Genomic DNA, 12,590 nt, shown 5'->3' with positions numbered 1-12,590 from the left:
CTGATTAGCATGGGGTTGACGGGGTATGCATGGGGAAGGCATGGGTATATGAAAGGGACGGGTGGCTTTTGCTACGTGTAGTTGTGGTGGGTGATTTGGTGGAAAGTGACCGAAGAAGTGATACTCCCAAATACGTCAGCCACAAAGCAGAATAGACACAAGCATCAAGTGTGGAAATGATTTGCTCGAAGTGAGAAACCCACAGGTTTTTCCACCACGGTCGATATTCTAGGATGCTTATCATCATGTCGTATACAGTATGCTACAGTGGTTTACAACGCGTGAGACTGACCGGTGCACACATGCCCATCCCGTCATCCTCAGGCCTTCCGTGCCTCTCGAAAGCCAATCGGTATCAGCGCCGCAGCAACCTGCTGCACCCCGCGCTCCGTCGCCAGCAAGTTGAACTGCGCCGCCGCGTTCCTCGTATCCTGGATGTCGAGCCGTATGCCCAGGCTGTTCAGATATTTCCGCATCGCCGGCGCAATAGGTGTGATGCGCGCTCCCGTCCCGATGATCAGCAAATCTGCCAGACGCATGTTAGCCACGCTCGCGTTGAAATTGTGTGCAGAATGCTGTTGTCGTACCAGGCTTCGGCCATACTACATCTAGCAGCCCCCACGCCTCGTCGGGAACCTCCCACTGGCCCTTCGCATTCAGCAGCCGCCCTGTCATCGCATCGTCTCGTGCTGCATCCTGCTCAACAGTCCCTTTTTGGCCCTGGGGATTGAGCCAGGGTCGCCAGCGGTAGGCTTCGCCGCCGACGAGTAGGACGCCGCACCCGGCTATGCGCATATTGTTGTTCAGCGCGAAGCCCTCGCTGGTACATGCGTCTATGGAGGTCGCGGGTTGGACGGTATTGCGCAGGACGTCGAGAGCAGCAAAGTCGGCCTGCGTGTTGTCGTCGGACGGTGGATCGCGCAGCGATCTCGGGGCGCGATCTTCATAATTTGAAGGCGTGGAGTGGAGGCAGCGGCGCTGTCTTGTGCGAGTCTGAGGCAATACTGCAGGGCGCAAAGCCGTCGAGAAGCTTCTTGCAGCGACTTTGGACAAATTGGAGTAGCGGAGGGATTGTGAGAGCGATCGCGTGCATGTGAGGAAAGAGCGCTCCATGGCCATTATGCAATCATGCGATTAGGTAGGTGGATGCAGCTATGTACAGAATCAACAGATGGACTGACGTTCGCCGCAACGCCGTCATCGAATACAAATCTGGGAGCTTGGGCCGTTCTGAGGTCAGGGCGTGGACGCTGGGAGATGCGAACGCGGATCTCCGAATAAGCTATCAAACAATGAACCGCCTCACACTTTTTGCGAGATACACATGCTGTTCTACTGCCCCCAAAACACCCAAGGGCTTGTAGTCCCGCCTCTCTCTGGCCATGGGGAATCTTGCTCCTTCGGTGGGCCTGGCATCCTTGTGCCTGGGTACTGTTGACCTGCGCATCGGGCCCGACAGGATACCCATACTTGACTTGCACTTGTGGCGTAGGTGATTTCTCTCTTCTCTCTCGTCCCTTCTCAATCCCCGTCCTCACTGTCCGACTCGAATGCATCCTCTGGCAAGTTGTCAATGCTCAACCTCTCGATCCCGAAATCTTTCCCAATCTTATCCAGCGCAGCCTTGGGCGGCTCCGTACAACGCGGCGCCTTCGGCGACTCCTTGAAGCTCATCGTAAGAAGCGAGCTTGTGCTGGCCGGCCTCACCATCTGCTTGTTGAAGCTGACCGGCTCCGATGCTCCCATTTGATAGCTGCTCTCACTCGCGAGCGTCGACCAAGAGCCTGTCGAGCTTGCCCTCCTGGACTGTGTACGCTGGAAGCGCGGGTAATAGCGTGGATCCCTATTACGTTGTCGAAGCTGGGGCAGTTCTGGCGGCTGGGCCGTAGGATTGCCGCACACCACTTCCTCGGCGATGCTGAGGTTGCAGCGCTCCAGCATCGGTGGGTTGAAGTCGGGTGCGAGACCATTTTCTCCTAGGAGGGCTGAGGCCGTCATCTCGTCGCGGGACTTGGACTGGTTGGAAGAGGTAGCGGAGAAGTGGCGCCAGCTGCTGTAGCTGACTGCGCGGCACGCCGGCGGTGTCGAAGAGAGGTTTCCCCACGGCTCCATAATCTGGCGCATGATCGCATTGTGCTCTGCTGAAGCCGTACGGCGCATGTCCGGGCGGTCGACGTTGATGGGTTGCGACTTCGTGTCTGCGCGGTCCAGGTATGAATCGTATAGTGAGGAGAAAGAGGTGTTCTGGCTTGCGGCATCCATGATTAGTTTGGCTCTGAGCTGCGCTTCAAGCGGAGATGGTGCTTTGAATTTCGAAAATGTGTTGTACAGCGTACGCCGCCTACGACCCCCGCGGAGAGAAGTGAAATCGGTGAGTGGGCCTTAGTATTGCAAACGTCGGTGAGTGCAGCGTGGTATCGCCTATCGAAGATCCAGCTCCCTCATTCTGCGCTGTGAGAGAGCGGTGAGGGTGAGATCTAACGCTGGAGCTGGACGTGAATCGGCGGCCCGTTCATTGTTCGGCTGTTGCGTCCCTTTCACTTTGGCCAACGCTTGCATTCAGCCCCCACACAATGCCTGTTCGAACAAAGCGGTGATTTTCGCAATAAACAGCGTCGTAACAAAGAGAAGCAGGTGTCTGAGCTGTTAGTGAGAATTACGTTCGCACGGTGGAGAAGCTGCGTGTCATTCGTGATGGTGTCCACCCACGTGGAGTGGTTGCACATGGGAGCACGAGTCACCGACAGCTGGTCAAGTGGAAGGCGACCATTTGAATCAGCCGGCAGCGCTCACCGTTCGCATAAAGCAGTGGCGGTAATCGGAATGTAAGCTATCTATGGGAGCAGTAGACGGTTGAATCACGCTAACTACATACCCAGGATTTTGTGTGACCCACATAACGAATCTGCCCGTAGGCTCCAATACATGGCTAGCTTGAATGACGGTCAACGGTCACCGCCATGTCCAATGCACTTGGGGTACTTCGCGGCAGCCTTGTCCCTGTTGATCTTCCAGATGTTGTAGCACATCGAGCGTAGTTCTAAACCCTCCTCAGCATTCATACAGTATTATAGGCCGCAATTGGACAGCCTTACCTTATCCAGGCGTCACACAAGAAACCCATTGTGGCACATGCCCCCATTGTTGGCAGTGCTGACTCGCAGGGCGCCCACCGTGGCCTGCTTGTTATGGCTGGCACTGCTATTTATCATCTAGGCTGGAAGGGTTGGCACCGAGCCATAGATCGAGAGTTATCAGGAAAGTGAGGCCAAACTTCATCATGTTGCTTTCTGCGCAGGCGATGGTGGCGTACCCAATAATAGCAAGTGCTATATCTAAAAGTCGTTGTAAACTCATACCCTTGGAGGCCCATCACAATACATTTCATCTTCCTATATTCAACTGGATCCATAATTGACTAATTTTCAACGTCTAGAGAACTTGGCAGGAGATTCAGATCACAGGGAGGCATTATCCAATACAGATGACGGCAGTGAGCGTACGTTGAGGGAAGTGAGCGTATATATGTCCGCGACCGAAGCACATTGAGTTGGAAATCAACCCTAACCAAAAGGCTCAGTGAAACTTCCACGTCCTCGGCCCAAAGTACTCTCCGTCACCAAGTACATACCTCACACACGGCGTCTCTTCGCAGCCCTGCGCAACAACGCTGTTCTCCCACCAATCAATACTAACGTGCTGCATCTGCAGAGCCAAGAAGATGACGATAGCAGCGATGGCAACGCCAGACGAGAAGGCCGCAGAGAGAACGTAATTGTACTTTGTCCAGAAGGCGGTATGCCTTGTCTTTGAGCCAGATTTGCGAGAAATGCAACACCACGACGCCGGGTCAGAGGTAACTCCAATCGTACGCAGCGTAGTAAATGCTTCAGTAGAAGAAAGCCGGTGAATGGACGTCCCTTAGCCACCTCTGCGTCGGAAAGTATTTCCGCGCGAAGTAAATGGCAAGCGGGACGATGATGCCAATTGGAAACCCGACCGACAAAGCGGTATATATGCCGCCGCTGCCAAACACTCTCTTCGGCCCGACCGTGCCCCGCAACACTGCTGCCGTGAAGAACTGATTGATACGCCGCCGCTCATAGTGACCTTTTTGCATCGCCGTACAGACCCCCGGAATCTCCTTCATCTAGAAGTGCAAAATGCTCACCGCGACAGAGCTCGCAACGAACGTTGCGATCATCGAAACCGCATATGTGTGTCTTGGCGGCATCTTCGAACAATGCGCGAGCTTGAGGTCATCGCTGAAGCGTAGCCAAGAACTTTAACGTAGTTCACTCGGCAAGGACGTTGAGGGTAATGTCGAAGCCGGTAATGGCGTTGACAATACCAGACGGGGACGACGAAGACAAGGCACAGGGAGATGCCGTAGGAGACGACGCCTGCGGAGGTGTAGGTTGTCCATCCGAGGGTGGCGCCAAGATTGACGCGAGGAGGACAAAGAGGTACCACCATTCCGGACACTCCGGGTATCGGGACATAAGAAGCTTATGGAAATCTTGGTGCAGAACGTTGTCTTGCCCTCCTCGAAACAAGTTCTTCAACCCTTTCTAGATTTCATGACGGTGTTGGAGGAATGTCCAGATAAGCACACAGGTGTGTATCGCAAAGAAGTACAGGTAAATCGTCAAATGTCCGGCAGAGAGGAACGGTGGAGAGTACGCCTCGTACTTGACAGCATCGAAAATACCTCGGCGATGAATCGCACGGCTGACGTTATAGTAGTCCGCGAAGTGATGGAACTCGCGTGGTGGGTTGATGGGGAGGTAGCCAGTGTTGTAAGTGTGGCGTACCAGAGGCCCAGAATGACGAAGGCTCCTGTCACGATTTGAATCAATGCGTTCCACCAGTGTAGGGTCATGGGTGTTGTCAACGACGTAACCTACCAGTCAGCAGTGGCACCAGCCTGAGGAACGTGGAAGCTCAAGCTGGCTCTGTGGGCTTTACAATTGGGTATCGCACGTGTCGTGCTCTGGCTTCGAGTGGCCAGTACAAGGCCGCGCCGGAGTGAGGTGGCTCGGAATAAGCGTTGGCGGTCGGAGTAGCCAAGGCCAGCCCAGCGGCGCGTGGCTGCCGTGGCGCCCGTCAGGAACGTGCGGGACCCCCGTCTCTTCCCCGCATCGCTGCGTCTAGGCGCAGAACGAGGAAGCAAAGTGCAAGATCCGAACAGCCAGCTGGAACCCCCCGGAGTGCCGTCTGGATTATCGTGCTGGCGGGAGATTGGCGTTCCCTGCAAGAGCGAGGACCGCAGGCCCAGCCTGCCGCGCTGCCGTTGGGAAGCTGGGGGTCTTCACCCTGGCGCCGTGAACCGTCGTCGTCCCATCCCACCTCGCATCCGCGCGCAGCACAGACAAGCTCCAAGGCGGTCGAGGCGGCCCCATCACGCGTGCGGCACTCGCACTCGCATGCGATGCAACGGCGAGGCGCGCGCCGTCCGAATCGAATGGGCGCAGCGAGTAGGCGGCGCGTGATGGCCGATGACGGAAAAGAGCGGGGCGGTCGCGATTTCGGGGTGCAGCGCGTGCAGGAGCAGCACACGGGCGCAGCGATGCTTGACTCAGGCCGCCTTCACTCCGCCATACGCGCTCTTGCGCTCGCCCTCGCTCCCTCCTCGTCCCCCGCTGCCTTCTAGCATGCGTCTCCTGCTGCCACACCGCGCGCCGTCATGACAGAACGCCGCCTACCAGTGAAGCAACTGGTCATTCTGTGTACGGAGCTGCACAATCCCCGATTCTCGCATACAGACTAACAAGCACAGCAATATGCCGCTTCGCGGAGCCCATTGCGCTGACTTCGGTCTTCCCCTACATCCCCGAAATGATGGAGAGCTTCGGCGTGGCTGAGAACGACATCGCGCGCTGGGCTGGCTTCACCTCGGCCGTCTTCTCCATCGCGCAGGCAGTCACAGGCATACCATGGGGCGCCGCCTCGGATCGCTGGGGTAGGAAGCCTATCATCCTCATCGGCCTCTTCAACACCATGGTCTGCATGCTGCTGTTCGGCTTCTCCACGTCCCTCCCCATGGCCATCACCGCTCGGGCGCTGCAAGGACTCGGCAACGGGAACGTGGGAATATTGCGCACGACAGTGGCCGAACTGTGTCCTTGGAAGGAGCTGCAACCTAGGGCATTCAGTATCATGCCTCTGGTTTACACCATCGGTGCCATTTTCGGTCCAACGTTGGGCGGGGCGCTTTCGAATCCTCTGCGAGTAGACCCACGAAAGCCTCACGGCGGCTCGTTCTTTGAGCGATTCCCATACAGCCCCCCGAATCTGGTCGCGGCTGCTTTGTTCACCATTGGTATCATCACGGGATGGTTGTTCCTGAAGGTAAGAATACCTATAGCAGGCCCTTCATCATCTCATGCGGTGCTGATTGGAAAAGGAATCCTTGGAGAAAAGAAGGCACGACCGCGATCTTGGTCTGATCATCGGTGCCAAAATAACAGTTTTCGTTCGGAAAGTATTGCACATACCCAAGAAACAGAAGAAGCTCAACGCCGAGCGAGAACCGCTGCTAGGTCAAGCGAAATTGATCAACGACGAAGAAGCGGTGCCCAATGGGCCAAGTGCGCCAGAAGAAGAAGAAGGCAGCCCGAGATTGAAGGACGTACTCACCTATCAGACTATCCTGAACCTGGTTGTGTATACTCTGCTAGCTTTTTACACGCTTGCCTATGATCAGGTAATTTGCATCGAGTTCACGCTCAATTATGTTCATCTGACTCGACGACAGATCATTCCCGTTCTGCTGCACCATCCGCCCATGTCCATCGACGATCCAGATGTCTCGCTACCGTTCAAGTTTTCCGGCGGCTTTGGAATCGATTCCAGGCGAATTGGTGCCATGTTCACAATATTTGCGATTACCTCGATGCTCACGCAGTTTCTCGTTTTCCCATACCTCGCGCGAAAGTGGGGCGTTCTCTACTGCCTCCGAGTGGCCTTTTTGATATTCCCGGTTATGTACTTCATAACGCCATTCGTTACTTTGATACCCGATCAAACAACAAAGGAGGTGGTAATGGTTACAATCCTCATCATCCGTGGTTTTGGTGGCACTTTTGCATTCCCAACATCGACGATCATGCTTACAAACAGTGCCACCAGTCTACGGGTTCTGGGCACACTCAACGGCTTTGCGACAAGCGTTTCGGCTGTGGGACGCGCATTAGGACCATTGTTTACCGGAAACCTCTTCACGTGGAGCTTGAAGAAAGGTTACATTATCATACCCTTTTGGACACTGTCGTTCATATCGTTCCTGGCATTCATACCCACGCTTTGGCTGGTAGAAGGAAAGGGCTTTGGCGACGATCCAGATTCGGACGTTGATAGTGTGGTGTCTGCCACAGCACCATCCGATGATCTCATCATAACGCAAAACTTCGACGCTGTTTCCGAGTCTGACTATGGTGAGCCAACGAATCTCCTTTCGCACACGAGCACAAGAGATAGTGAAGCGATGACCACGGACGACGAGGAGTACTCTGGGAACGAGAGTCCATATGAGCGGCATCATGGGCGACGCGATACTGCCAGCAGTGCAGGACTTGATCGAACCCTCTCGCGAAGGGGTGTCAGACGAAGAAGTTCGGTACCTTTAGGCATGGGTGTGGGGTTCAGAAGGTTGAGTTCGAATATTGGAAGTACAGGTATCGGCGGCGGAGGTGCAAGCTGGGGCGGGACATGAAATCTGTATTCATATGCGTCCAACATGACGATTGGTATTGTGTCAGATACCTACCCAACGTAGCAAGATTTACATCGCGGCGAATGGTCGCAATCAAGTATACGGAGAGCAATTTCAGCGTTCCTGGGTAGCAAGGATGCACAACATCAACCGCGCCGCTCGCGCCAAGCTGCCCGTATGATGCCAATCCTCGCGCTCAAACTAATCCTGGAAGGTGGGAATCTGTCTAGTCAACCACGCGGTCCTGACCTTCCTACACGACTAGGTAACGGCCGTCTGCAGGAAGCAAATCACGAGCTGTATCCGCAATTTCTCGTGGATGTCATCAAAGCCCAGAGTTTTGTCTGGGCAGCGCATCCGAATCCGGCAGGTGATACCAGCAAGCAACCTTTGAGCAGTCTTGGCATGTTATTGGCATCACGCATCCTGAGCATCGTGCAGAACGATTACCCGATGGCCAGGAACACACAAAAGCACGTCATGGGTAGCTTGCGGAGGAGCTGTGCGGAGCTTCCTTTAGAGCTGCAGCTGCCCTGAGATTTTCGCACGAGAGTCGACAGTCAATTGAGCTACAATGGCTTTTTGGAAAGCTGTTTTGAGCGCTGCCCTGCTTTTCGAGCGGGCGCATGCATTCGATGTCGAGTACGTGTTGTCGGGTTCGCATTGTGGAATACGGACTGATTTTGTAGGGGCATGCTTGCGGCGCCTCGCCGAAGCAATGCGAACGTCAATCCTAGCGGGGTGAGGATATAATCCATTGGAATACTCTACGGTGAGCTAATTGTAGTAGGAATTGGCCCTCTTCTCCTCGACGAGCTACAACTGGACCGCCGGCAAGTCGAAAACTACTTGGCACTTCCTCGATGTGAAGAGCGGGAACATTAGCGACGCGCCCATCGACTCTGCAGTCTCGGAGGTTGTCTGGGTCGGTGCTACGAACACTAGTGTTTTGTACATCAACGGGACGAACGATGAGGTTCCCGGTGGTGTGACACTGTACACGGCTGACTTTGGCGAGGAGGAGTTTGCACCGTAGGTCATACTCCAGAAAACATCAGGCTGGAAGTTAATATTCCCAGCAAACTTGTCGCATCTTTGAATGCACCTTTCTCTGGCCTAAAAGCCGTTCAGACCGAGTCTGGTGCAATCAATTTTGCAGTCAACTCACTGGCATACAAGAACGGCTCAGCGTACAACGAGGAGCTTGCCACCGCGGCGAAGAGCACTGGCCAAGTGTACAATGCTAACTTCATCCGCCACTGGGACACATATATCACTGCAGAGAGGTATGCCATCTTCTCTGGTGTGCTTTCATCCGGGTATGGCGGACTCTCGCTTGAGGGCGATCTGAAAAATCTGCTCGTGGGCATCAATGGTTCCATCACGCGCCCAGAAACACCTGTGCAACCCTTTGGCGACTCGGGCGATTATGATATCTCCCCAGACGGCAGCACAGTTGCTTTTTTGACTAAAGCCCCGGAACTTCCCAAAGCCAACTATACGGCAAGCTACATTTACATCGTTCCTCATGATGCATCCGAAGCTCCGGTTGCTGTCAACGGCCCCGGTAGCTCTGCGCCTGAAACTGCTCAAGGTGGATCCGCCTCGCCCCGTTGGTCTCCTGATGGCAAGAAGCTCGCATATGCCCAGCAGGACGGCATCGCGTACGAATCCGACCGCTTCAAGCTCTACGTCGCCAGCATCGACGGACTGAACTCTGAAGTTTCCGCAATAGCAGAGGACTGGGACTCCAGCCCCTCAAGCATGTCATGGAGCCACGACGGCAAAGACCTCTGGGTCGTTTCCGAGCTCTACGCGGCAAACCGCCTGTACATTGTTCCCGCCGACGCCGATGCCTCCTTCACGCCCAAGAACATCACTGGTGCTTCGCCCAACCTCGCCGACTTCGCCCTCCTTCCCTCAGGCGAAGCCCTCATCTCCGCCTCCTCCACCTGGTCCTCCAAGATTTTCTACACCCAAGGCCCAGACAGCGAGTCGAAGGTTCTCTTTAGCGCGCACGCCGCAGACGCCGAGCTCGCCGGCCTCCTCCCCAACTCCACCACCAACTTCTGGTACACGGGCGGCGACGGCTCCCAAATCCAGACCTTCGTGTACTACCCGAGCAACTTCACCGCCGACGCCAAGTGGCCCATGGTCTTCATGATCCACGGCGGCCCTCAGTCCTCCCAGGGCGACACCTGGTCCACCCGCTGGAACCTGCGTCTCTGGGCGGAGCAGGGGTTCGTCGTCTTTGTCCCGCAATTCACGGGGACGCCTTCGTACGGGCAGAACTTTACGGATGCCATCACGAACAACTGGGCCGGCACCCCGTACCGCGATTTCGAAGCCCTCTTTTCCCACATCGAGGACAACGTCGACTACGTGGATACCAACCGCGCTGTCGCTGCGGGCGCGTCCTTTGGCGCGTTCAGCATCAATTGGATCCAGGGCCATGCTTTGGGGCGCAAGTTCAAAGCGCTGGTCAGCCACGACGGCAAGAGCAACCAGTTCGGCGCGTACGCGACCGACGAGCTGTGGTTCATCCAGCACGACCAGAACGGCACGCTGTGGGATGATCGCGAGAATTACGCGGTGTGGGATCCGATGACCCACGCGAAGAACTTTAGCACGCCGCAGTTCATCGTGCATAGTAAGTTCCCCTCCTCTCTCCTTCCCCTTCCTTCCTTCTTTTGAACTGGGTTTGGTGGCGCGTACGGCGCTGATTGAATGAACAGATGATCTCGACTACCGCGTTGTCCAATCCGATGGCGTTGCGCTGTTCAACGTGCTACAGAGTCGGGGTGTTCCGTCGAGGTTCTTGCACTTTCCCGACGAGGGGCATTGGGTTGTGAAGAGGGACAATAGTTTGGTTTGGCATAAGCATATTTTCAATTGGATTAGGTACTGGGTTGGGTTGGAGGATGAACTGATTAGTGAGGGGGTGATTGATCAGTAGACGGACAGGGTGGTGGAACTATACGTGAACCAGTGCTGGTGTTTCCCAATGGTCGCGCTCCTCGATGTTTTGCTGCTGTCTCATCCCCTGCGTACCACCGCGTGCCCATCGCTTTACCACCGGCCTCTCCGCTCCTTCTGAGCCCGATCCTCCCAATCCCGACATAAGCCACGAGCGCCATACAGACCCGGACGAGTCTGCAGTGGAGCCAGACTGTTCTTGGCGGTGGATGAGCTGGAGTCTTGCGAAGAATAACTTTGTGGGCGCAATGGAACGGATGGTACGAAGGGAAGTGGATTTGCAATGTACTTGCTGGCTCAAGTACACATGCAGTAGTCATGTCGTGTAACTATCCTAGTCTTCATTTGAAGTTCAAGGAAGTCCGGATGGAATCATGATCATAGGTGAGGATGCATGTACTGGAGCCTGTTCGTGTGTCACACTGTTGAGAAGTGAACAATGTTCTCGTTTGTATTTCTGTGCCAATGAACGTTCTTGCGCTGATGCGACAAGGTTCTGTCGAAGTGTGCATCTTTGTGCATTGCTGATCAATACTTGTTTGTAGATGTGTCGCAAATTTGATAACATGAGTTTACACCGTCAAGCACACCTCATCGTGGTGGAGTCTACGATGCAATGGATAAATGAACAATTGTCCAATCAACAATGATCGGTCATTAATAATCTAATGGTGATGCCTAAACATATGGAACGCCAAAATTATAATAGGATAGAAGCAAAAACATACTGGGTGCTCCGAGAACACGTTCAGTGAAACATTTCTGTAGGCAGGTGTTTGGTCCACGCCATATTGTGCTTTAATAACCTAAGTCCGGGTGAAACTGGTCGAAGGTTTTTCTTAGACCGCTCCCGTACAAGGCAGTACCTAAATATTTCTCCAGCCAGGCGACGAACCTACGGTATAACGCACAACATGTCCAAGAGGAGCTTCGGCGTGACAGTGAGGAGCGTTCAGGGACTTGGGATGATTGGGGTTACAGCGATGACGATGAAGAGGAGTAGGGTGGTATTGCGATTACATAAGAAAGGCATACAGGCTTGGCCGATGTTCGTTTTCCATGGTAGCTAAATGCGGATGGGGAGGCCAGGGGGTCCTCTATATACTTTTGCGTTTCAGGGTGTTTTGGGACACTTTTTTTTTTTTTTTTTGTTTTCGCTTCTTGATGAAACAGCTTGAGTAGATAAAAAAGCTCATCAAACTTGTGGATTAACGTCGTGCACGGGGACACGAGACGCACAGTCTAACGAGACAAATCATATATACTTCCAACTCTAATCACGTGCAAGGGGAAACACTACGGAGGCCCCCTAAACACATATTTCGCGGCCTACATTGTATATCATACTATACGTACAAGGTGTGGCCTATGCTTCTAGAAACTTCCCTTGAAAGTACAAGTATCTCATGGCTTTGTCGCTCTCGTAGGATTCACGAAGCTTCAATGTGGCAAAGAATTCATGTATATGTACGTGTGCATCTCCGGCCCTCTACGGGTGCTGAGTTAGAAAATAAATAAAGAAGAAGAGAAACAAGTAACCGAAGCTTTTAGAATTGTTATCACGTAAAGCGACATACCCAAACCTTTCCAGACCCTGTACCAAAACCAACGGATGTACTTGATATAGCCAAGCTACTTGGTCGATATTCTGTTGGGAGCCACAACATATTTTGAGCATTATCGGAAATCCAGGTACTATCCGAGCTGATTGCTATTCCCTGACGGATAGCTTGCTGCGGCTCCGCAGTTCTAAGGCGTAGCGACGCAAAAATAGAGATGAGATCGGCTGAACTGATATAACCGCTATGGCCCTCAAGCGTCTGTAGGCACGCGCCGCTGCTCACCTCCCAGATCTTGACCGTGGTGTCATCTGATGCCGAGGCCAGCCGCGTCGAGTCAG

At 54.1% G+C, this 12,590-nt stretch overlaps 4 protein-coding genes across 4 annotated transcripts; 2 read left to right on the top strand and 2 right to left on the bottom strand.

Moving 5' to 3' along the window:
- Positions 1–178: 178 nt before the first annotated feature.
- Positions 179–1,169, bottom strand: CC84DRAFT_1167382 (uncharacterized protein). Its single transcript, XM_018179172.1, has 2 exons — positions 588–1,169; positions 179–526 (listed from the first exon to the last, which is right to left on the bottom strand). Exons 1-2 carry the CDS (start codon positions 1,117–1,119, stop codon positions 321–323), a joined length of 738 nt encoding a protein of 245 aa, XP_018032684.1. The 5' UTR covers positions 1,120–1,169; the 3' UTR covers positions 179–320.
- A 151-nt stretch (positions 1,170–1,320) lies between these two features.
- Positions 1,321–2,478, bottom strand: CC84DRAFT_1008919 (uncharacterized protein). The gene has a single exon (XM_018173354.1). The coding sequence runs from the start codon at positions 2,260–2,262 to the stop codon at positions 1,522–1,524; it is 741 nt and encodes a 246-aa protein (XP_018032683.1). The 5' UTR covers positions 2,263–2,478; the 3' UTR covers positions 1,321–1,521.
- Positions 2,479–5,544: 3,066 nt separating this feature from the next.
- Positions 5,545–7,803, top strand: CC84DRAFT_1008927 (MFS general substrate transporter). The gene is made up of 4 exons (XM_018173355.1): positions 5,545–5,729; positions 5,780–6,351; positions 6,407–6,706; positions 6,758–7,803. The coding sequence occupies exons 1-4, from the start codon at positions 5,687–5,689 to the stop codon at positions 7,712–7,714; spliced, it is 1,872 nt and encodes a 623-aa protein (XP_018032682.1). The 5' UTR covers positions 5,545–5,686; the 3' UTR covers positions 7,715–7,803.
- A 485-nt stretch (positions 7,804–8,288) lies between these two features.
- Positions 8,289–10,686, top strand: CC84DRAFT_1152669 (alpha/beta-hydrolase; the record flags this gene model as incomplete). The annotated part of the gene is made up of 5 exons (XM_018176813.1): positions 8,289–8,356; positions 8,404–8,455; positions 8,505–8,746; positions 8,794–10,364; positions 10,450–10,686. 5 exons carry the CDS (start codon positions 8,289–8,291, stop codon positions 10,668–10,670), a joined length of 2,154 nt encoding a protein of 717 aa, XP_018032681.1. The 3' UTR covers positions 10,671–10,686.
- Between the last annotated feature and the right edge of the window lie 1,904 nt (positions 10,687–12,590).

This window comes from Paraphaeosphaeria sporulosa (genome assembly GCF_001642045.1).
Source record: "Paraphaeosphaeria sporulosa strain AP3s5-JAC2a unplaced genomic scaffold CC84scaffold_9, whole genome shotgun sequence".
In the NCBI taxonomy this organism is placed as follows: Eukaryota; Fungi; Ascomycota; class Dothideomycetes; order Pleosporales; family Didymosphaeriaceae; genus Paraphaeosphaeria; species Paraphaeosphaeria sporulosa.
This window is presented reverse-complemented; position numbering and strand designations above follow the sequence as displayed.